Here is a 23328-nt window from a genome sequence, read left to right as displayed (position 1 = left end):
TTAGCGTCATCTGTCTCTAAATGCAATTTTAAAGTTTAAAATTACTTTAACTGATTAACACAAATACAAAGCGCCATAATACAACTGATTGCTTGGCAACATTAAAACCGCTTTAAATAAAAACCTTTAAAGGTTTTATCTTTGTGTATCTACAGCTTCCGCACCTTTAATCGTAATTTCATAGTCATAGATGTAACAATGAATTGTCATAATTGTCTATTCCAAGAGTAACAAACATTTTTTCGATGCAAAACTTATCAGTTTATTGGAAAAATTTTAATATTTAGATGAATATAATATTTTCTTAAAACATTTTTTTTAAAGTCAATTATATATTAGTTCTTTTTTTATACAATGTAGGTCTAACTTATGTTATTTGGCAATATAAATGATCTAGTACCTTAGTGCACCTTGTTTTTCTGGATTTAAATAATAATTTTATTTTAATAATTTTATAAAGGCGGTAAAACTGCATACCACACTAGTAAGCCATGCAAAATCACTGAAAGGGAAATACTTTCACCGCGAGAGCCCTATACACGACGTACCTGGCGTCTGTTTGTTGCCTGGTTTGCCCACTAGGCCTCTAGCCCGAATAACTTCCACGTCCAGCCTCTCCTTCCTGTGCACCATACCAATCTGGATGTCTCCTGTCGAGAACAGACCACAAACAAACTTTTAGAGACGAGAAATCAGGACGAACAGTGGCGGCTCGTGACTACTCATCCGAGGGGCGCTTATTTCAAAATAAGTGATCCTATGTGCATCACGTGTTTTGTCAAAATAAGTGCCTGCTGCACACACGTCAAAACCGTTTATGATAAAGGAGACACTCATACACTCCCTTAACAGTAAACTCTGATTACGCATGAGATTAAACGAGTATCTGGCATTACGCAAGGATCTATTTTATCATAAACCCTTTAGACGCGTATGCATCCAGGCACTTATTTTGACAAGACACGAGATGCACATACTCATAGGATCACTCAACGAGCAGAACACATATTTTAAAAAAAGGATCCACACACGACGGGCTACATACATGTTGTGACAAACTTCGCATCGAGCGCCCTTGAAAAAAGAAGTCACCGGCTGCCACTGAGGACAAATGGTGCTAGATGTGCAATGTTGTATGGGGACAGACCTGATCATTCTGGTACAGATTACTTGGGGTGACTTTCTATATAACCTCCTATAAAATTGGTGGCTGATGATACTTACCCATCGGGGGTGTGGCCAGTGTCTGCCTCCCTGCCAGCTGGGCGGGGCCAAGACCATCCAAAAACTCTGTAAACTGGCTGTCTGAGGAAAGCTTCACTCCAGGAAAGATGAGACTTTTAACAGAAAAAAACAGAAAACCAGTCAAGTTTAAATATCTTCATAGCAAGACAGGTACGTATATCGCTACATTTTTGTATTCTGGGTGGTTGGTAGGGTGTGACGGGTAATGTCACAGTTCTTACTTTCCAGGTTTTGCCTTTTCACCATCGTCTGTGGTCTCTCGACTGGGCTGGCGCGTCATTCTGTTCTTCATTTCGATTGCTAAACCTGTCTCCACGCTCCGCTGGATTGCCAGACGCACAGGCTTCTTCTTTTTACCCTCCTCTGAAAACGAAAGCAGAAAGAAATTAGTGATTGAAGAAAAGCCCAAAAAGCTTGGTTGAGCCAGACGACTGCTGTGCTGCTCAAACAAACCGTATTTACACTTCAGGAAGTCAACCTACAGTTTAATGATTTTCTGCACGTTAAAGGATAAGGTATTTTTTTTAGCGGCATCTAGTGGTGAGATTGCAAATTGCAACCAACCTCAATTTCAAAACGCAATGAGGTCGTCTACAGACAACGTAGGTTCGAAACGACAGTTTGTCCATTTAGGGCTACTGTAGAAACATGACAATGACTTCCATGTAAGGAGGCTTGCTGTGTATGTAGATAAAAACGGCTCATTTTAAGGTAATAAAATTCATCATGCAAGGTCTGATTACACCACCGATAATATAGTTATTTATACTATATATTGCATTTCTGTCAAGAGATCCTTTAAAAAGTTACACATTGCACCTTTAATGTTGTGAAAATTACATATTTCACCTACGGCTGATAAATGCTAGAAAAGCGAGGCTTAAAACTAACAAAAATTGGTGTAGCATGGTGCTGGAAACGGCAAGTCGTGAGTCCAATTCCTTGTGAATATGCATACTAATAAAATCTTCACCTTGAATGCTCTGTAAGTCACTTAGGATAAATATATAAATATCATCAATGTATACAAGGTGTATATAGCATCCATCCATCAATATATCTATGCATCTTTATACTAGTCGCATTGATGCACCTGCCATCAAGGTCAAACCGCCGGATCTGTCTCCGGTTAAACTAAGCGCCATATCAGCATGGAAAAGAGTGACTTTGCAGTGTGTTCATCTCCAGACGGCACAGAGACGGCAAGCATGGATCTTACCTCTGTCCCCGTCTTCAAAAGAATTCATACATGGGAAGTAGACGGCCAGTGCCTCGAAAGACGCAGACAGACTGAGTCTGCTCTGGGATCGCTGCATGCGCATGCTAGGAAGAGTTGCGCTACTGTCTTGTCCCTGTCTGCCCATTTTACCAATCCAGCGCCCTCAGACACCTCAAACTACAGTGCAGTAAGCTGGCAAATGTGCACAGGTTGAGATCTATCAGAGATGTATAGTCAGGTACCCAGGTCTTTTCATCTGGTTCTCATGAGGGTGTTAATAAGCAGTGAGGATGCTGTCTGAGACGGTCCGCTCTGCAGAGAGGTAAGTCTTGCAGAAGGAAGGGAGGGAGGGAGGGAGGGAGGTTGTGTGCGCATGGCTCGCAAATGACGCCGCCAATCAGAGACGGAGGAACTGAAAGAGAGCTTAAGTGAGACAGAGCTCTGCCTAGAGATATGGTTTCACAGACGCATTTAAAAACACAAGCACATGACTTGCCTTCTGACTGCAGCTTCGTGTGGCGAAACACATACGATAATAAGCATAATATCATTTTTTCTCTGAAGACAAGGGTCTCATTACAAATCCTGAAGGTCCTAAAAATAGGACATACTTTTTTTATAGAGCAGACTGCACTATGGTCAGAAACCCCTCTCTTTTATCAAAGAGCCTGGGACAATGCTCCCATCTCAAATACAAATCCACACTTCCAGGACAAAACCATAAATATATTACTGTGGGTATGAAATCATCACCCACGCAGAACACCAGCCAAAAATAGTAATGTCTCAACCTTCCTATTAAAGTGTGTAGGGAGCTGAATGCAGTTATGACTCATATCACTGCTATAGTATTAACACATCTGACACTAACACAAATAGTGTTTTATATACACACACATACTAACAAACAATGGACAAAGTTGAACAAAAAGTCGTGACATCTCAGGACTGGACCAAGTGTGGTTTCTCTTGTTGCAATGAATTTCAAATACTAAAAATAACTCTGGGTGGTTGAAATTGCTGTAATATAAACCGCTGGTTCTAGTTAATGTGCTGTTTATATTAAGCAATAATAATAACAAAATATGATGCAGTGTTTGACAGCAGAGGTTAATCTGACATTACATGCTGTGTGGTCTCAAAAAAAGCACCAGAGCAAAAGGGTACAGTGTCTTAACATGTTGTGTACTATAAGTTGTGTGCAAGACCATTTGACGTTATTACGTAATACGTAACGCCGCGCATGCACATCCCAGGGCTAGTGCGAGACAAAAAGTTATTTTCGACTAAAGAAAGAGAGACATGGGGGGGGGGGGGGGTAAATTATCCAGAAATGGAAAGTGGAGTAATCCTAAAATGTTTAAATCTAAAATATTTGTCTTTTTTGTGCAAGACCTCCGTTTCAATAGCCGGCCGGTAGAAAACAGTGTGATGGGAGCACGGATAAAACATGATTTAAACACTTAGGTAAATATTTACTATACCTGCCATGTATAACGCGGTGTGAGGATGAAATTAAGAAGTGGCCTGATACATCATATTAAGATATATTCAATCATTTTATGCTGTTGCTGTGCTATAAAAGCACAGAGGCATACCAGTATCTTTACAATGGGAAAGTCAGTCGAGTGTTTGTTAATGGAATAGACCAAGAATTTGTGTCTTTAAACTTTTTAGGCGATGGTTTGAAATGTCACAACTGTCCCTCTGGTGTGAGTTTTTTTTTAAATGGCAATTTTCAATTGACTTGTTTGAGTTTTTATGGCAACACATCAAGCTTCACACGGTCCGACAGTCAGCAGCGTCTTTCTCATTCAACCCATCTTAAAGGCAGGATAGGCAGGAATTATCCAAAAAACTTTTTTACAAATTTGTTACATAATAAATACATAATTAAAATGTAAGCACTCTGAAAAAGAGAGCACAAAACTCGAGTGTCTGTAGACCCCTCACGGCTGTCCCAAACACAGCTAATTATTTCCTTTCGGGACGAAACAAATGATTGGCTTGCGTGACTATCACTCTCTCTCGCGACCATGGCACCACCCCTGTTGCTATGGGATCTGCCCACACATGCGCACACCCGATTGATTTGAACGTGCACAAGGCACTCTAGGAAGAGCAAAAGTATGGCAGAAAAAGAGCATTCAGAACTCACAGTACCTGCATATCTAGTCAGCGAAGGCAAACGAGGCAAAAATAGGAATAAACGAAGAAATCAAACGAGAGTAAATATCGCGTTGCTTTACCTCGAGTCGACTATGCGGTAGCGGTATTGTCTCCGGAGTGTAGTCCTCATCAGAGTCAACAATGCTTTCATCAGAGAAACTCTTCCATGCAAAACATTGGCTTAATAGTGAGTACTAAAAGCCATCCTATTTGTTTATATTCATAGTGATAAAGTTAGGTGTATTATTACATGTGATTGTGACATGATTACATGCACCGCACTCCTTCCTCTCCGCTCGTCTGGTAAATGCTTCTCCCAGCAGAGCCGGTCAGCGTCGCACGTTCATTTGTTTTGGGGGCGTGGCTTTAGAAGAAACCCATAAGGGAGGGAGTGGAGTGAATGGAAAATTGAGCTGTGTTTAAAACAGTGGTGAGAGGTCTACAGACACTCAATTTTTATACTCTCTTTTTCAGAGTACTTACATTTTACTTATGTATTGGTATATAAAGACAGTTTAAACCAATTTGTAAAAAAGTTTTTTTAGATAAGTCCTGCCTATCCTGCCTTAAAGTTATTTGAACAAACCATAATAAACATATTAAACTATTACATGTATTCAGTATTGTTTTCCTTTTATGAAAATATTATTACATCGCTTCTTACGCACTAGATGGAGACATGAAATTATTAGCTTATTTTAAAAGTTTTTGCTTTTCATTTAAAACTTAATAAAAAGTACACGTAAACACATTATTAACATTAAATAATAAGCAGTTTATGTCGAATATATTCTGTACTGTAATCACATTTTCACATGTAATCAAATGTAATACAGTCATATGCAAAAGTTTATGCACCCCTGACAATTTCCATGATTTTCATTTATATATATTTGGGTGTTTGGATCAGCAATTTCATTTTGATCTATCAAATAACTGAAGACACAGAAAATGTTGTTCAAAATTTAAATAGCTTGTATTCTATACTACTACATATCTTATCATTCTTAATGGTAGTCTTTATCATGGCAAACTTTTGTAAACTTCACACTTTTGTAATATTAAGCCTTTTTGTAATAATTTTAACATTAAGCCTGCACTGATTTTTTTTTATTCAATTTACTACATTTTTTTAAGGCAAGTGGTCGCAATCAATCTATTTAGGCTACATTTAAACAAAAAAAGAAAAACAAAACTAAAAAAACCTTTTGTTTAAATGTAGCTTAAATAAATTGATTGCAACCACTTCCCCTAAAAAAATGTAGTAAATTAAATGAATTTTTTTTGAGTGTGTAGTGAAAAAAATTCTTAAAATGTGATAATTTTGGAGTATGTGGGTCATATTATGTTTTTTTATCAATACATCATTAGATGCGGCTAAAAGTGGCATATGCTCATAAACAGCAGTATTTGTCATTAACACATGTTGACGAACAAGCTGTTCCTCTCCGGGACTGTGTGAAAATCTGAGAAATGGCAAGGAATATTTTTATCTGAATATGACTGATCTGACAGGAAATAGAAAGCAGAACATCTTAAAATATGTGCACCGGGAGTGTGAATGAGCGTGTCAAGTATGGAAGGATGTTGATCTACGTAGCATGAGAGTGAACCATTACTGCATCTGTTCTGATAAATATCCTGGATGCCTGTGAATGAATCCTGTTGGACAGCCAACAAGGAAAATATAAGACAAATCGGCAAGTTTCATTACAAAGGGTGACACAACATTTATAGACACTACAATTATTTTGAGAGGAGTTCTGGCAAACTAATACAGTCAGAACCAGTAATAGAGGATTGTTATACAAAATTTCAGGAATGAAATGAAAACCACCATGGCATTCATAACTCTGCATTTTAACCATTTAATCTGATGGCATTCTGTCTGAAAACCTAAAAAAGCCTTTGCTGTGATGTGTAAAATCCAGATTTAAAGGAATATTCAATTTTCTTAAAAGAAAAATCCAGATAATTTACTCACCACCATGTCATCCAAAATGTTGATGTCTTTCTTTGTTCAGTCGAGAAGAAATTATGTTTTTTGAGGAAAACATTGCAGGATTTTTCTTATTTTAATGGACTTTAATAGACACCAACAATTAACACTTAACTCAACTAATACAGGACTATAAACAATCCCAAACGAGGCATAAGGGTCTTATCTAGCAAAACTATTGTCATTTTTGACAATAAAAACAACAAATATAAAATTCCAAAGCACAACTTCTCGTCTAGATCTGGTCCAGCGCGACCTAACATAAATGCGTGGTGATGTAGGGAGGTCACGTGTTACATATATAAAACGCACATTTGCGGACCATTTTAAACAATAAACTGACACTAAATAAGACATTAATTAGTATCATTCCACATACAACAACGTCAGAACGGTCCTCTTTCAACACATTTGTAAACACTGGGGCGGAGTTTCGCGTTCGTCTTTTGTGACCTCTTGACGTCATGACGTATTGCGCGGGGTCACGCTGGCGCATCACGACCAGATCTAGACGAGAAGTTGTGCTTTAAAAGTGTATATTTGTTATTTTTATTGTCAAAAATGATAATCGTTTTGCTAGATAAGACCCTTATGCCTCGTTTGGGATTGTTTATAGTCCTTTGAAACTCCGTTGAAAAAAACTGTTAAGTGTTGAGTTAAGTATTAAATGTTGGGCTCTATTTAAGTCCACTAAAATGAGAAAAATCCTGCAATGTTTTCCTCAAAAAACATAATTTCTTCTCGACTGAACAAAGAAAGACATCAACATTTTGGATGACATGGTGGTGAGTAATTTATCTGGATTTTTCTTTTAAGAAAATTGAATATTCATTTAAGTTTCATATTCTAATTCTTTTCCTTTACGAATGATGATTTTATGTAGAAAACAAAAAAATAAAATAAAAATCACTGCAATCTCTTAAAAATCACAAACCAAAGACCTAATGTTTAAATTACCACAGACCAGATCACTTAACTTGTTAGTTCCTGTCACTTTATTAAATATTTCCCATTTACATCCATTAAAAACTTACAAAGTAAAGCCAGTGCTACAGGGAATCAAGAAAGCGAGTTTGTCCAGCAGCAAAGCTCTTTAAAACACCACAGTCTTTCCTCAAAAGGCATCAACGGGGCATCTGTAAAGGCAGTTTGCCCCTCTGCGTGTGTAATTGAGTTAATTTAAAAGGGAAGCTTTGACCGGTGTCTCTCATCAATCTCTAATGATTTAACAGTATGACCATGCAGAGCGTCCCGTTCAGTCCATCTCACCCTTGCAGGACACCAGATCAAACAAGGTGTGAAGCATGTCTAAAACCAAAGGAGACCCTGATTTCCACCTGTGAGCTGCAGAAAGAGACATGAGCTTCCGGGACACGAGCTTCCTAAAAGCTACAGCATATCACTGCTGTGCACATTTAAGTGTGGGTTTGTGTTTAAATGGGCCGCTCACTGGGTCAAAAGACAAGTGTTTACCAGAAAGACAGGACGTTAAATGAACATTGGAAGATTAAAAACATGCATTTAAAAGTGCACGATGCAACATTTAAAAAAAAATAACAAACTAGCACAGTTTAAGAGATGGGGATACAGTATTTCTAGTGCCATATTTGACTAGGAGTTAAGACTTAGGAAGTAATCTTTATATATCACCATGGCAACTGTCCAGCCCCAGCAACAACCCAGAGCAGCATAGCAACCCTAAATCCTGGAGCACATGGGGTTGGACCCTTTTAAATAAGGACATGATGGCATCATCGTTATAACCAGTCAGTTTTTCCTGGCACTGATTATGTCTAGATATTGAATGAATAGAAATATATTCAACCTCAGAATAATTAGTGTCGGTTGTCTGGACCTGCATTGCAAGCTTCAGATAAACCTCCATCAGATGAGATGATCAGAAATAATGATGTTAATTGGTTTGACAGGCCGAGCCGTATGCTCAATCTAAGCTCTTGCATAACATGGTAAAATAATAAAAATCAAAAAATTCAGAACATCTTGTGATTTCAAAAGAGCACTTTGCTCAGATGGGAAGAAATCTGTTGCTAATGGACTTCTACCTCTGTGTAAAACAAGCAGAATGAAAAAAAAAGTGATTTTTTTGAACCGATGCTTTTTTTGCGCTGCTAATGCAATGCTCTAACATTGAGCTATCAAGGATCACTTACCAGTTAAAATTGAAAGAGCTGTTTATCGTCTTATCTTATCATCTTCAGCCATTTTAAGTTAAGTTAATCTTAAGTAATCATAAGACAAGTCCATGTTTAATTCATTTAAAGCTGCGGTCGGCAACTTATTTTATCATATTTTTTGATCATATTCACTGAAACCAACACTATGCTCCGATAGAACAACATAAATAAGACTGTTTAAGAAAAAACCCTGCGCTTCTAGCTCCACCTGGAGCCTGTTATTTGTTTTGCAAAAATCCACCGCTCCCGGTTCATTTGGTCCAATCAGCGCAGGCTGGTTCATTTGGTCCAATCAGCGCAGGGCTGTGTAAAATCTGCCTGTCAATCACAGTACCTGCACGCGCCACAGATCCCCGTCCCCCTCGCGCGCGTTACAATATCACGTGCATCTGCCTGAACTCATAGGTGTTTCTCGGTTAACAACTAGAGCTAGGAAAACAACCAATGAAAAGAGGGAAACAAAGATAGAAAGCGACTGTGACCGTATTAAAACTAGGATCAATATCGGACCGGCATTTGAAAGGAATCTACGAGATTTCAAGCTGGATGCAGAGCTTGCCACATTTCTTCTCAACAGGTAATTGTGCTTTATCAACCATTGATTGTATTTCGGAGTGTTATGTTAGTAATCTAAGTATTCTTGCTAAGTATGCGTTCACAATAATACTTTTGCACACGCGCTGACGAGAACGAGCTCTGAGGGAGGTTGCTCGGAGGTAGTGGGGGAGGGACATGACATTGTAAACATTTGGAAACTGCTCAATCCTCCAGAGTTGCCGACGGCAGCTTTAAGTCTGGTTAATCGTAGGTCATTTTAAGTTAAGTAGACTTTAAGCTATTATGTCAAGTTAATCTTAGGCCATCTTAAAACAAGTAAATCTTATGTCATCATAAGTCAAATCAATACTAAATCAATTTGATGACATCATAAGTCAAGTCAGTCATTTTAAATCAAGTCAATCTTAAGTCAAGTACATATTTAAACCATTTTGTTAAGTTAATCTTAGATCATCTTAAAACAAGTCAATCTGATGACATCACAAGGCAAGTCAATCTTAAGACACCTTAAGTCAAGTCAATCTTAAGTCATCTTAAATCAATTAAGTCAATTTTAAGCCAATTAAGGCAAGTTAATCTTAGATCATTTTAAAATAAGTCAATCTTATGACATCATAAATCAAGTCAATGTTAAGACAAGTCAGTCTTAAGTCATCTTAAAGCTTGGAATACACTGCAGGATTTTTGCCCTCTTATAAGATCATTACCGTATCACACTGTGCGACATGGATCGTTTAAACTCGGGTAAGACAGGCATGTAGACTGTACGATGATGACACGGAAGCTTCGGCGGCTGCGTCACACGTTAGCGCAACGTCACCAGCATGCGCTGGTGGTAAACAAATACCAGTACGCAGGTCGTAGCAGCAAACACAGTGTGCTGTGATCGTGCCGAATTTCTGACACTGTCAGAAAAGTATCGTAGGCTATCTTTGGACGCAAGACCCAGAAAACGGCCATCTTTGAACCTCTCTCACTGTACGACATAGGACCACCAATGAAGAGCCACGATCACAGAAATTGTGACGATTGTTTCACGATGGCAATCTTTCGTCTGGGACAGTCAATAATCGTGCAGTGTATCCCGGGCTTTAGTCAAGTCAATCCTAAATCATATTAAGTCAAGTCAATTTTAAGCCATTTAAGGCAAGTTATTCTTATATAATTTTAAGACAAGTCAATCTTATGACATCATAAATCAAGTCAATCTTAGATCATCTTCAATCAAGTCAATTTTAAGTCATCCTAAATCAAGTCAATCGTAAATAATCATAAGGCAAGTCAATGTTAAGACACCTTAAGTCAAGTCAATCTTAAATCATCTCAAGTTAATCTAAATAAAAAGTAATTTAAGTCAAGTTAATCTTAGGTCATCTTAAGACAAGTCAATCTTATGACATCATAAGTAGGGATGGGCCGGTTACCGGTTTCAAGGTATACCGAGGTTTTAAACAGTCAAGGTTTCAAAACTACTAAAATGTTCTGTGATACCGTCTCCAAGGTATGAGCTGTGTATATAAAATTCATTAAATCATTAAGTCATGTGATTGATTTGATGTTTACATTTAATATACATTACGAAAATATTATATATATTTTTAAAACATATTATAATTTAAAGGCTTTATTTTTACCTGGCATTTAAAAAATATCACATTTTAGTGTTGCAATGGCAATACCGCAACACCGTGAAACCATCGTATTTTTGCTAAACGTTATCATACTGCCGGAATCTTATACCGGCCCATGCCTAATCCTAAATCAAGTCAATCTTACATCATCATTTAGCAAAGTATTGCATCACTCCTTTTCCAACAAGGCATGTGACTGATGTTATACTTAAAGTATAAGCAATTAGTAGGAATCTTGATATAATCAGCAAGTTTCCTATATGCTAAAACGATATATGAAACAAAAAGCTTACTTTTGTGGTCATCACACATGAGGTACTTAGTAAAATACTGACATGTAACAGACCTTAAGACAGCCTAATAACAAACACATTGAAAAACATTGAGGCTTGTGGTATGCCAGAAGCTTAGTTGTGCTGACAAATTATAAATTACATGTTGATCACATGAAGATATGAAGGGTCTTAAAGAAGAATAAGACGTCAGGATAGTAGGGCCACATTGGTGTTACACCTTGAAGCAAGCTACTGCAAATGCATAACTGGTATCGAGATCACATTAAACTCACCCTCTGGGTCCAGCTGAGAAGTACTTTGGCTTTTCTTCCCAAGTCCCACCATGGCGGCCATCTTTGCCCCAAAACTGGAGCGCCTCTTCTTGTCATCATCCTCATCGTCATTTCTACCCAGTGAACACATGTCTCCACCGACGCTGGAACTCTTGGTGATGTTGGAACCAGGTGTGGCTGTTTGAGCCCTGTGTTTCATTTTAGACGTAAACTCACTGTCAGTGGGTCAGGTGGAAGTTCACACGCACAAAAGGAAGATGAGGGACAGGAAGAAAGAGAGGAAGACAGTGGAGAGAGAGGAAGGGACAGGTTTCAGCTATAGGATTGGGGAGAAAGGTAAAAGGTGGACAATGATATAACATCTACAAAATACTAGACAGAAAGTAAGGGACCATCAACAGTGACCAGCAGTGTCCTTTGTGGTAGATTTGTGTCTATTTGTATGTCAATTCATTATCCATACCATCTACTCTTATACAAACCTGTTTTTGAGTATTATTTATCAGACGAGACATTTCGAAGAAAGCTTATATAATATCTATTTAGGTGTCATAACCAGCAGAAAATAATGAGATGGTGAGTTATAACAGTGGTTTTCAAACTGGGGGCCGGGGCACTTTATGAAATGCATTAATTTATCATGAATTCTGTGTAATTAAAGCTAAAAAAAACAAGGCTACTAACCAAAAAGTACTACTTTTTTGTATAATTTAATGTTTTTTTTTTTTATTAAAATGTTGAGTTTTAGAACAGTTTTTTGTCACAAATTTTCTTTGGGGGGCCACGAAGGAATGCACCGTACACAAGGGGGGCCGCACGCTGAAAAAGTTTGGGAACCACTGAGTTATAAAACTGAGGTTTATTATCCTGATAACTTAAGAAAGGATGGCTTCATATGAAAACAGTATTTTACTGACATGCAGTTCTTTTCTACAGTTATAATAAAGAGGATGAACCTATAGCAACTAATGATATAGTAATAGTTTTTATAGCAACTGCATCTTCAACCCTCACCTTTGAACTGAATGCTTAAATCTTTATAGGGCAAAAATCTTGACAGACTGATTTTGATTTCTATATGTCATCCACACAAACCTGGAATTGCATGAGGGTGAGTAAATAGCATAGCGTCTATAATGTGACTACGTTTCATTTAATTCAGTACATAATTTTTTTTTAAATCAAATTAATTGATTAAAAGTAACTCAAATATTAATGTGTACATTTAAAAAGTAATGCGTTACTTTACTTGTTACTTCAGAAAAACGACACACGTGAATGTCAGCTCCAGCGTCAAGCACTATGCACTGTAAAAAAAAATGGCTGCAGTGCTGGCTGCACGTTTAATCAATTTGGTTATCCAAGTCAACCTTTTTGACTAGTGTATAGTTGACATAACTTATAAAAAAGTTGAAATCATTTAACTAGATTTGTTAAAGAGCACGTATTATCCGATTCACGATTTTACATTTCCTTTGGTGTGTAAGTGTGTATTAGTACATGTTAACGATATGCAAAAGGTACAAATCCCAAAGTAAACGATGACGCGAGTTATCATCTCCAACATAAATCTCTTTTCTTGGACTACAACAAAGACATAGATTGTAGGCAACAGTTTACTTTCTGGGATTGGTGATGTAGACACAAGACAGACATTATCATAATTCCTCACGCTTGGACTCACAGTCTGTAAGATAACTCCTTTTTAACCATAAACAACACATTAAATTATGCCAAGTATACAAAATAACGTTGTTTTTTAGCAACGAAATAGGTGCTCTTTAAAGCCTAGAGGGGTCATTAAGTGCTTTGGTCCGCTGCTGGAATACGTCTTCTGCTGTTTTGCAATAAAACCGCAACTCACTAATTTACACCTACTGTATTGTGTTTATGGCACAATCATACTCGGACCAATGTGGCGGTACTTGTCAGTTTACAGAAGGAAAAAATAAAGGGAATAAAGTGGAATAAAGTTGTTGTTTTTTTACTCTGGAGTGAACTAACCCTTTAAAGGGACACTCCACTTTCTTTTGAAAATAGGCCCACCTTCCAGCTCCCCTAAAGTTAAACAATCAATTCAGCCGATCTCCAGGTCTGGCGGTACTACTTTTTAGCATAGCTTAGCATAATCCATTGAATCATATTAGACCATTAGCATAGCGCTAAAAAATAACCAAAGAGTTTTGATATTTTACCCATTTAAAACTTGACTCTTCTGTAGTTACATTGTGTACTAAGACCGACAGAAAATTAAAAGTTGCGATTTTCTAGGCAATAATAATCAAGGACTTTGCTCCGTACCATGGGTGCAGCAGGAGCAATGATATTATGCAGTGCCCGAAAATAGTCCCCAGCAGAGGTGGAAAAAGTACTAAAATATTGTACTCAAGTAAAAGTAAAGTTACTTTAATAATATTTTACTTAAGTAAAAGTAAAGTTACTTATCTAAAAATCTACTCAAGTAAAAGTAAGTCATTTTAACTTTACTCAGAGTAAAAGTTACTTTTTTTACAGCGGGAAGAGGTGGAGGATTCTAGTATAGTTAAAAAACGACAAGGGAATATACATCTCAAACTAGTTGTTTTTAATTGTAGGAACATCTTTACAATTAAAGTGCAATAACAAAAAGTTAATAAAATAAAAAGCTTTTTTAAAGTAAGAAACATTTATGGACTTGTTTAATGATTTTTACATGTGAGTTATGCACTTTTGAAGGTGGTCAGCAGCTTGTAAATACAATCACTATAGTAAGGTTGTAATTGATGTATTGCTGGTAACATACATTATTTTATTAAACTATATATAGTTTAAATGAGCATATAATGAGATGAGTGCCATGTCTATATACATTTGACACGTTTATTATCTTCTTACTTCCCTGACCTGGGTACCTGATGACCTTCATTCTTCTCTCTCTCTCGCTCTCTCTCTCTCTCTCTGCAATGTCTAATGAAATGACCTGCGCATTCTCGAGGACGTTTTGAAGTTGTGTTTGACTTGACGCGAAGCTGCTAGACTGCGGAGGATAATGCGCATGGTATTAAAAACGCGTCGTGCAATTTCGTACTCGAGAGCATGAATCCTACCTTTCATATGAAAGAAACACTCGCTTCGCGTCAGTGGAAAGTGGTCGCTTAAATATGACCAGGGGTTTCTTTCATAAGATTTGAACTGAGACGGGTCTGCATTAGCGCGCGCCTGTCTCGTCCGTCTCCATGGTTCTTTTTGCGCGTTCCCCCGGGCCCCGCCCATTTACATCCGTTGCGCGTCTTTATCACCTTGCTTTTTAAAATATTTTTTTACTCAGTAACGGATATGATTTAAAATGTAGCGAAGTACAATACTTTAAATAAAACATACTTAAGTAAAAGTAAAAGTACAGATTTTAAAAACTACTCAAAAAAGTAAAAATACACAAAAAAACTACTCAATTACAGTAACGTGAGTAAATGTAATTCGTTACTTTCCACCTCTGGTCACCAGCTATTGAAAGGTACCAAGGGGACTATTTTCGGTTTGGTTATTTTTTGAGCGCGATGCTAATGGTCCAATCAGATTCAATGGATTGTGCCAAGCCACGCCAAAAGAGGCACCGCCAGACCCAGAGATCGGCTATATAATTTAAATGTTTAACTCTAGGGGAACTGGAAAACTAGCATACCCCCAAAAAAAGTACAGTGTCCCTTCAAGGGCTAAGTTTTGCCTTATAGGTCATAGCAAACGGAAACAGTGGGTGGACAGGTTGATTCATTCATCTACTGTATCTATCTTGCCCTGCGTACAAAGATGGACTATGGGTAATTTGTTCTTTGATGAGCCACCTCCACTTCTCTTTTATTTTCTAAGCGTTTCTGTGGAAACCCAAGATGATGCTAACATCAGCATTTGAATCCGTGAAAGAGACTCCTCATTAACTAACATGAATAAACTAGAAATAAAAAAATATATACCAGAAATAAAACATTTTTAAGCTCAGTCTTGGTGCTTTTATATGCCTTAACAAATAAAAATGTTGTCTTTGGCATTCAACATCAGCATAAGAGTATAAACTCTCAGAATATTAAAAGTTATGTAAGAATTACTGTTGCTTATTGGCAAAAGATAAGGTTTCTATCAAAATTCTATTAATTCCACTGTACTGTATTTAAAGATTACAAAACTCCAATTTAATGACTCCACAAATGGTATGGAAAATGTGAAACTGAGAGACCTGCATGCTTGTTTTGCTGGTTTTCACATTAACTGGAATAGAGACAGCAGCTGTTCATGAGACACTCCTGATGGTTGTAAAGATGAAAGGGATATTATGTAAGAGACAGACTCTTTGGGAAAAGGATGAGGATCTATAGGGTAGGAAGGAGGTGGAGAAAGCGTGCCATCCAGCACTAACGAACATAATTAAGACACACAAGGAATTTTTGATGTGCATACATAAACACGTATTTGCACAACACACAGGGCTTATGTCACAAAATGTGCTTACCATAGACGCGCAGTGTGTTTTTATACTATTATTGTATGTAAACACTGAAACGATTTCACACAGCCAGACTATTTACTACTGGCATCAAGTCTGTGTATCTTATCTTGGTTAAAAATTGTCAGGAAAAAAATACACTCACCTAAAGGATTATTAGGAACACCTGTTCAATTTCTCATTAATGCAATGGTGTAATGGTGTGTGGGATGTTTTCTTAGCACACTTTAGGCCCCTTAGTGCCAATTGGGCATCGTTTAAATGCCACGGCCTACCTGAGCATTGTTTCTGACCATTTCCATCCCTTTATGACCACCATGTACCCATCCTCTGATGGCTACTACCAGCAGGATAATGCACCATGTCACAAAGCTCGAATCATTTAAAATTGGTTTCTTGAACATGACAATGAGTTTACTACTAAAATGGCCCCCACAGGCACCAGATCTCAACCCAATAGAGCATCTTTGGGATGTGGTGAAACGGGAGCTTCATGCCCTGGATGTGCATCCCACAAATCTCCATCAACTGCAAGATGCTATCCTATCAATATGGGCCAACATGTCTAAAGAATGCTTTCAGCACCTTGTTGAATCAATGCCACGTAACATTAAGGCAGTTCTGATGACGAAAGGGGGTCAAACACAGTATTAGTATGGTGTTCCTAATAATCCTTTAATAACTAAAATCCTGCAATCACTAAAAAAGTCACACTAACTGAAGGACACTAGCTAGGTTTAGGAGATGCTGACCTCTCAGGTTCCTGCTCTTGTTCCTCCTCCGGCTCTGAGTTATTAGTAGCCCCTCCCACCTCCCCATCCTGCCCTGCCCCCTGAGCACTTCCTGACGCTGCTTCCACCTGCTCGTCCCCCACCACAGTGCCCTCTTCTCCCTGACTGTGAAGTGCCTCTGTGCGGCTAACACACAAACCATCCATGACATCATTACAGGAAGCATGCGTGTCAGAAAAAACACAGAAGAGGCATGCAGACGATGATAATAAAATAAACCCTTTACAGTATGAAAATGTGGATGTAGGTGAAAACGATTCAAGAATGAGAATGTTAAATTCTTCTAGAATTCTTCTATATTTCTTTTGTTTATTGGTGAAACTGTACTGTATACTTCACCTTAAAGTGTTAGTAAAAAATAAGAAATTATATTCATTCTTTTCATGTTTACTGTAATGTATATAATACTACATGTATGTGCTGAACTAAATTTATAGTACTAGTTACCACCAGTAAGCATGAGTGGTGACCTCAGCCAATGGTAAATGCACTCTGGTCACATTAAAGTTCAGGGGTTAGTTAGAAGTTGCACTTTGCAAACCTCAACTAATCTTTAGTGAGAACTTCAGTGTGTCCAGAGTGTTTGCCCATGACTGTAAGTATGATGTAATACCTGATCTTGCGATTGGCCCGAGCTCTTTCTGACTGGACAGACATGTAACTCGTGCCGCTAAGCCGAGACGCACTCGACATAGCGGACACGTCGCTTACATCGCTGTCCGATGATCTCATGGATAGATTGTCCGTTCCTCGCTGCAAAAACAATACAGATTATGACTTTAACATTATGTTGCACAAACTGTCACATAGCTCTAATATAAACCTGATACATTTTCCCAATTAGATAAAAGATTATTGGTATTATTATTACTATTATTTAATATATTATTATAGGATGTTACAATTTCTACAGTTTCTCTACTGCAAAAAGCAGCAGGGCAAAGACAGACAAAAACACTAGTAAAGGAAACATACCCTTGATGGATCCTTTAAAATGCCTGTGAAGAAGAACAAAACTTGGGTTTAGATGAAGTGAAACCAAGCACTCAAAACCAAAGTACTTTATTTTGTAAATATCTCGTATTAATGCAAACATAGATATAAAGAATTTCATAGCTACAAACACCAGACTCTGCTGCGGACTACGTGACACAAACATTGTGGCACAGAATAGCAGTAACAGTAGTAGCTCTATCATCATCATTTTGTATTTTTTTAAATGGTAAAATTCTCAATTTATTTCTCATGATAAAACATTACATATTATTAACTATAATTTATTACAAATTATTATTATTTGTAAGTTAATTTTTAACTTATCAGTAAGGAACAATTGATGACGGGCTGTTGAATTATTCAAAAATAATGCACACACGAGGTGGTAACGCATCATGATGCGAAGCGGAGAGTGCATTATTTTCAAATAATTTAAAGTAAATTATTCTGCTTATACCCCGGTTATTCAAAGACATTTGACAGGTCAGGTGTGCGTTTATTGAAAAATAATGCATACAAGTGGAACTTTTCTCAACCAATCAGAAAAAAAGCATTTAATAGCCCCGTGGTAAAAGACAAAAATAATCCCCAAACAAAAAATGAAAACAAAATGTGATTGGAGTGCATATACAGAAATATAGTCAATTCACATATAGTGAAAATGGTAACTTCTTTTTTAACACTAACATCTGTTTTTTTAAACATTGCAATAACTAAATTAAGATCGCTAAGAACATTTGCCATATAAAACATTTTCACAATTACAGACAACTTTTAAAATTCCAGGAACATTCAATGTCAATACTGATACAATAAATAAAGTAGCTTTACACAATATTGCTAAATCAAATAACAAAGCAATGTTTGCTTTACACAACAAAATAGTGAGGACCTCTCATGGACTTCCATTAATAGAAGCCTGATGATATTTTCTACCCCCTTCACTGACCCACTGAATTTTTAACCAACGAGGACCACCTGAAATGCCCTTACTGTGCCATCAGTTTTTTTATTTGGCCTGTGTAAGTAAGGACAATCTCTCTCTCCCTCTCTCTCTCTCTCTGTCACACGCACACACACACACACACACATTCTGGTTTCCATGCTTTGTGGGGACATTGCATAGACGTAATGCATTTTATACCGTACAAACTGTATATTCTATTCCCCTAACCTACCCCATTCCCTAACCCCAACCATCACAGAGACCTTTCTGCTACTTCACATTTTCAAGAAACATCATTCTGTTTGATTTATAAGCTTGTTTCCTCATGGGGACGTCAAAATGTCCCCAGGAGGTCACAAAAATACTGGTATTCCTATCTTTGTGGGGAAAATTGGTCCCCACAACGTGATAATTACCAGGTACACACACACCATGTTTAATGAGAACTTTCCAAAGGCATAGTGTCTTTTATACTGTACAAACTGTGTAGTTTATCCCCAAACCTAACCCTCAGAGAATACTTTCTGGATTTTTACATTTTCAAATGAGTATCATTTATCGTTTTTACTATCGTCCCCACCTCATGGGGCTTTATTCGCAAATGTTTAATGTGATATTCCAATTATGCGCATAAGTTTAATACGCAACTTTGGATGGAAACACGCACACAGATCTCTATAGGTTCTGTTGAAGGATGTTACAGTCAGTTTGCATACAATACCTGCATCTTCATTCTCTGATACTGTCTCTACTGCTGATGTGTTGAGAGAACAAAGACACATGACACATAATGTTATGTTGGAGAAACACCACACAAACAAGCAAACAAGAACTATAGATGATCTTTAGACTAAGAAACTCAGAAAAAACAAACATGAATTCAGTACATGTAAAAAAAATTATGAAGATTTCAATCAGTGGTTCCTAATTCTGGGAACCCACAACACTGCACATTTTGTATCCTTCCACATGAAATCCTGAATAAACCAAAAGAAGTACATTTCTTGGTACCTGTATTGATTACACAAATCTGCCTGGCTCACAGTATTTTTTATTCATGCACTTTTTGAATCTGGAGGCTCACATAATGTTCTTAGCTTACTGAGGTTTTGGATAATTTTCTGCTGTAACTGAGAGTTACCAAATACACAATGTTGTGGGTCCTTGGGAGCAGAGATAAGAATCACTCCATGCAAAGAGTACTGAGCCGAACACACCACAAACTCACCATCTATACTGTCTTCCCCACTACATACTACATGCAAAACTAAAACAATGCACACCTCAGCTAGGCTTATCTACCTTCAAACACTCATCTGCTCTATGCTGTAAATTTGTACATTAGTGATAAAAAAAATATATATATTTCTCACAGCTTTTATGTGACCTTCCATCTATACCTAATGTGGCCATTGTAACAACACAGAACAACTAGAAGTTCAACTGAACATCCACTCGAACCTTCATTCAGTTGAAGAGGAAAGAGACTTTGTGAACTATAAGATCTTTAAAAACACATGAAGCAACAATTCACACCAACAAGATCAGCAAATAAAAGCTATACAGCAGAAAGGCTAAAACCTAGATCCCTCTAAAGCACACTAGGGTTTACTCTGTTAGGGGCCGATGGTTGTACCATACCAGGGGCTTTCTTCTGCTGGTCTTCCCATGTCACTTCTGAATGTATAAACAGGAAGAAACAGTAAATGATCTTACCTAACTCAACCACACAATCACACGCACTCATTGATTTTACTTGAAGGGATAGTTTGCCCAAAAATTAACTAATTTACTCGCCCTCGTGTTGTTCCAAAACTGTATGAGTTTTTTTATTCTGGTTAACACAAAAGAAGATACCCCGACAAATGATGGAAGCACACAGCTCTCGATACCCATGTTGTTCTTCCTACTATGAAAGTCAATGGGTGGGTGATTCTCACGAAACCATTGAAACACCACGGCACTAATGATTTTGGCTTTAAAATGTGTAATATTAAAAAGCATCAGAATTAACACAATACTGTGTTCTACCTTGCACAATGTGTGATTTCAACATAAGAATTTATAATTGTAAATTTTATCTCATTTTCTGCTGAAATTCTCATTACCGCAATGTGTCCGGCTGTGTTTGAACATGCGTTATGTTGTAATTTAATCAAATTAACACAAAAATATTAAGAAAAAAAATAAATGGATGTTTTGCTAGACTACTTTAGATGACAGAAAAAATATTTACTGAATATTCATGTATAATATTGAAGAAAAATTAGGAAAATGATGTGTCCATGCCTGCAACACTTTTTGAGAACAGTTTAAGCACACATACAGAATTTTAATAAAGTTTGATTTTGAGTGACCAAGCACATGGACCAGCTACCAGGTAAGATCATTTTTTTTACAGTTAATTTGAAATATTGTCTTGTCAGAATGCTTACACAACATTTTGATTATCATTACCGCAACAGATGCTTATTAAATGTTAATTTAATTAATAGAAGCATAATACTTTGATTTTAAATGCATGTGCAGATTGCAGAATCTCCAAATTATGTTCTTTCAGGTTTGTCATGTCATTTTGAAAATATGTCAGTGTTGATGTTTTCTGACTGTTGCGGTAATGAGATTTTTTAGGACTAATTTTTTAAATTATGTTACAAAAAGTGTTAAAAGATAAGTAAAAGTTTTTAAATTAATGTTCCCATTTACTCCAGACTTTGTTTTTCAATGTCTGGTGGGAAAAAAAGTAAATTTAAGCAATTTTTACATTTTCATGCTTGACATTTTTAAAACCAAGTTTTCGTGAGAATCACCCGGGTACCATCAACTTTGTGCTTCTTATCATTTATCAAAATATCTTCTTTTGTTTTAAACAATAATAACGAAATCATACAGGTTTAAAACAACAGTAGGATGAGTGAATGATGAAAGAATTTTTATTTTCAAAAATAAAAATGAATAACAACAACAACAACATTATACTTTAGCTTAAATCTTAGTTCTTGTGATGTTTAGTTTTCATGCAATGTCATTGTGCCATCTACAGGTGAATGAAAATAGTTTGTTTACTATTTTTCAGACTCACAAATCCATTAAGAAAATGCAAAATAATACTGAATCTCCTAGTACTTAAAAGATGTGCTCACTTTTTTGCTAATCAAATTTCAACAAATCATTATCCAGATATCACCCATATCATTTAATGTGTATGATAGACATTACAGCACTTTAAAAACAAATGCTGGGTTATTTTCAACATAGTGTTGGGTCAAAAAGAGCAAACCCAGCCATTAATCCAGAAAATTGGGATAAAACAACCCAGTATAGGTTAAATTACAACACAGCGGGTTGGCTTTGTCCCTTTTTGACCCAACACTGGGTTGAAAATAATCCATAATTTAACATTGAAATAGCAGTTGGACAAGCTGTGTAATGTCCAGTTACAACAAATGTAAACGACAGGCTTCAGTAAATCACTCCAACACAAACACACTAAACCATTCACACGGTCACACACTTGCCTTTCCTCCCATTCATAGCTGGGGTAGCTACAGGCTTTTCCTCAGGTTCTTGAGTAAGAAATGGCACACAAACACACAAGCCCAGCAAACAATGAAGTTATTATATTATTTCAAGCATTTTCCATTGTAACAGGATTAAAAACACAAAAAAGACTATTGTTTAATAGATTCTACCTACATTGTTTTAAGTAAAAATAAAAAAGACGGAAATGCATTGGCCATTAAAGTTAAATAAATAAATTATTTGTAGACCTACTGTGGACGATATTAAAATTTTCTGAATGCATAAAAAGTATTAAAATTTTCTGAATGCATAAAAAGTATACAATATACACTGTAGTATAAGTTTTACTCATGATTTCATTGGAAAGGCAACATTTTTTACACTACATATTAAAAATGCTAAATAACTGCTTTTACTTTTAAGATTAAAACTTGATTTGCTGAATTAAGCACCCTACATAATTCAATCCTAATATACTGATATACAATTATGTGCAATGATTTTAACTGTTTCATATTTTCACTTACTTTAATTAATTTAAAAAACTAGTATGCAGAACACAGTATGCAGTATAGCATTATTCCATTCAGACCTACAGCCAAAATCTTTAGGCTCTGCCAATTTATACTGACACACCTGACACAGAAGCCTGTTGGCCAGCAGGTGGGGCTGATGCTGTTGGGGGAGTTGGCGGGGTTGGAACAGGGGGAGGAGCAGGAGGGGGAGTGGCATGTGTGAGAGGAGGAGCAGGGGCAGGAGGGGGAACAGGGGCATGGGCAGTGGCATGTGCAATGGCAGGACCAGGGACAGGAGACTCCATTCCCATTTGAGCTTTGATATCAATGAAGACAACATGGTTTGAGGAAATGAAAAAGAAACAAAAGAAGAAAATCAGTGAACTTGACATTTCAGCCAATAAAAAATTGACCAGAAACACTGTGCGAATTTTAAAAATTCTTAAAACATTTCCATGGCAAAGAAATGAGGAGTTTAGATGCAAAACCCTTTAAGT

General features: G+C 36.9%; 1 protein-coding gene across 30 annotated transcripts in view; it reads right to left on the bottom strand.

Annotated features, from left to right (window-relative positions):
* Nucleotides 1-23328, bottom strand: part of rims2b (regulating synaptic membrane exocytosis 2b) — a 132741-nt gene that overhangs the window by 5339 nt on the left and 104074 nt on the right. For 20 of the 30 annotated variants that reach the window (XR_012359702.1, XM_073858182.1, XM_073858183.1 and 17 more), the window contains 11 exons: nt 22953-23147; nt 22313-22360; nt 20436-20471; nt 19516-19548; nt 17828-17850; nt 17466-17605; nt 16814-16978; nt 11585-11772; nt 1467-1608; nt 1225-1337; nt 549-650 (listed from right to left, as the gene is read on the bottom strand). Coding sequence is in view for 29 of the 30 variants with exons in the window: in XM_073858182.1 (XP_073714283.1) it covers nt 549-650; nt 1225-1337; nt 1467-1608; nt 11585-11772; nt 16814-16978; nt 17466-17605; nt 17828-17850; nt 19516-19548; nt 20436-20471; nt 22313-22360; nt 22953-23147 (1185 nt within the window). In the remaining variant the exon portion in view is untranslated. Of the gene's footprint in view, nt 1-548; nt 651-1224; nt 1338-1466; nt 1609-2464; nt 2785-11584; nt 11800-16813; nt 16979-17465; nt 17606-17827; nt 17851-19515; nt 19549-20435; nt 20472-22312; nt 22361-22952; nt 23148-23328 lie in introns of those variants that run through there. The other 10 variants (XM_073858201.1, XM_073858202.1, XM_073858203.1 and 7 more) reach the window with 6 other exon arrangements.

This window comes from Misgurnus anguillicaudatus, chromosome 20, assembly GCF_027580225.2.
Source record: "Misgurnus anguillicaudatus chromosome 20, ASM2758022v2, whole genome shotgun sequence".
In the NCBI taxonomy this organism is placed as follows: domain Eukaryota; kingdom Metazoa; phylum Chordata; class Actinopteri; order Cypriniformes; family Cobitidae; genus Misgurnus; species Misgurnus anguillicaudatus.
The sequence above is the reverse complement of the archived record's forward strand: the minus strand, read 5'-3'. Positions and strand labels throughout refer to the sequence as shown.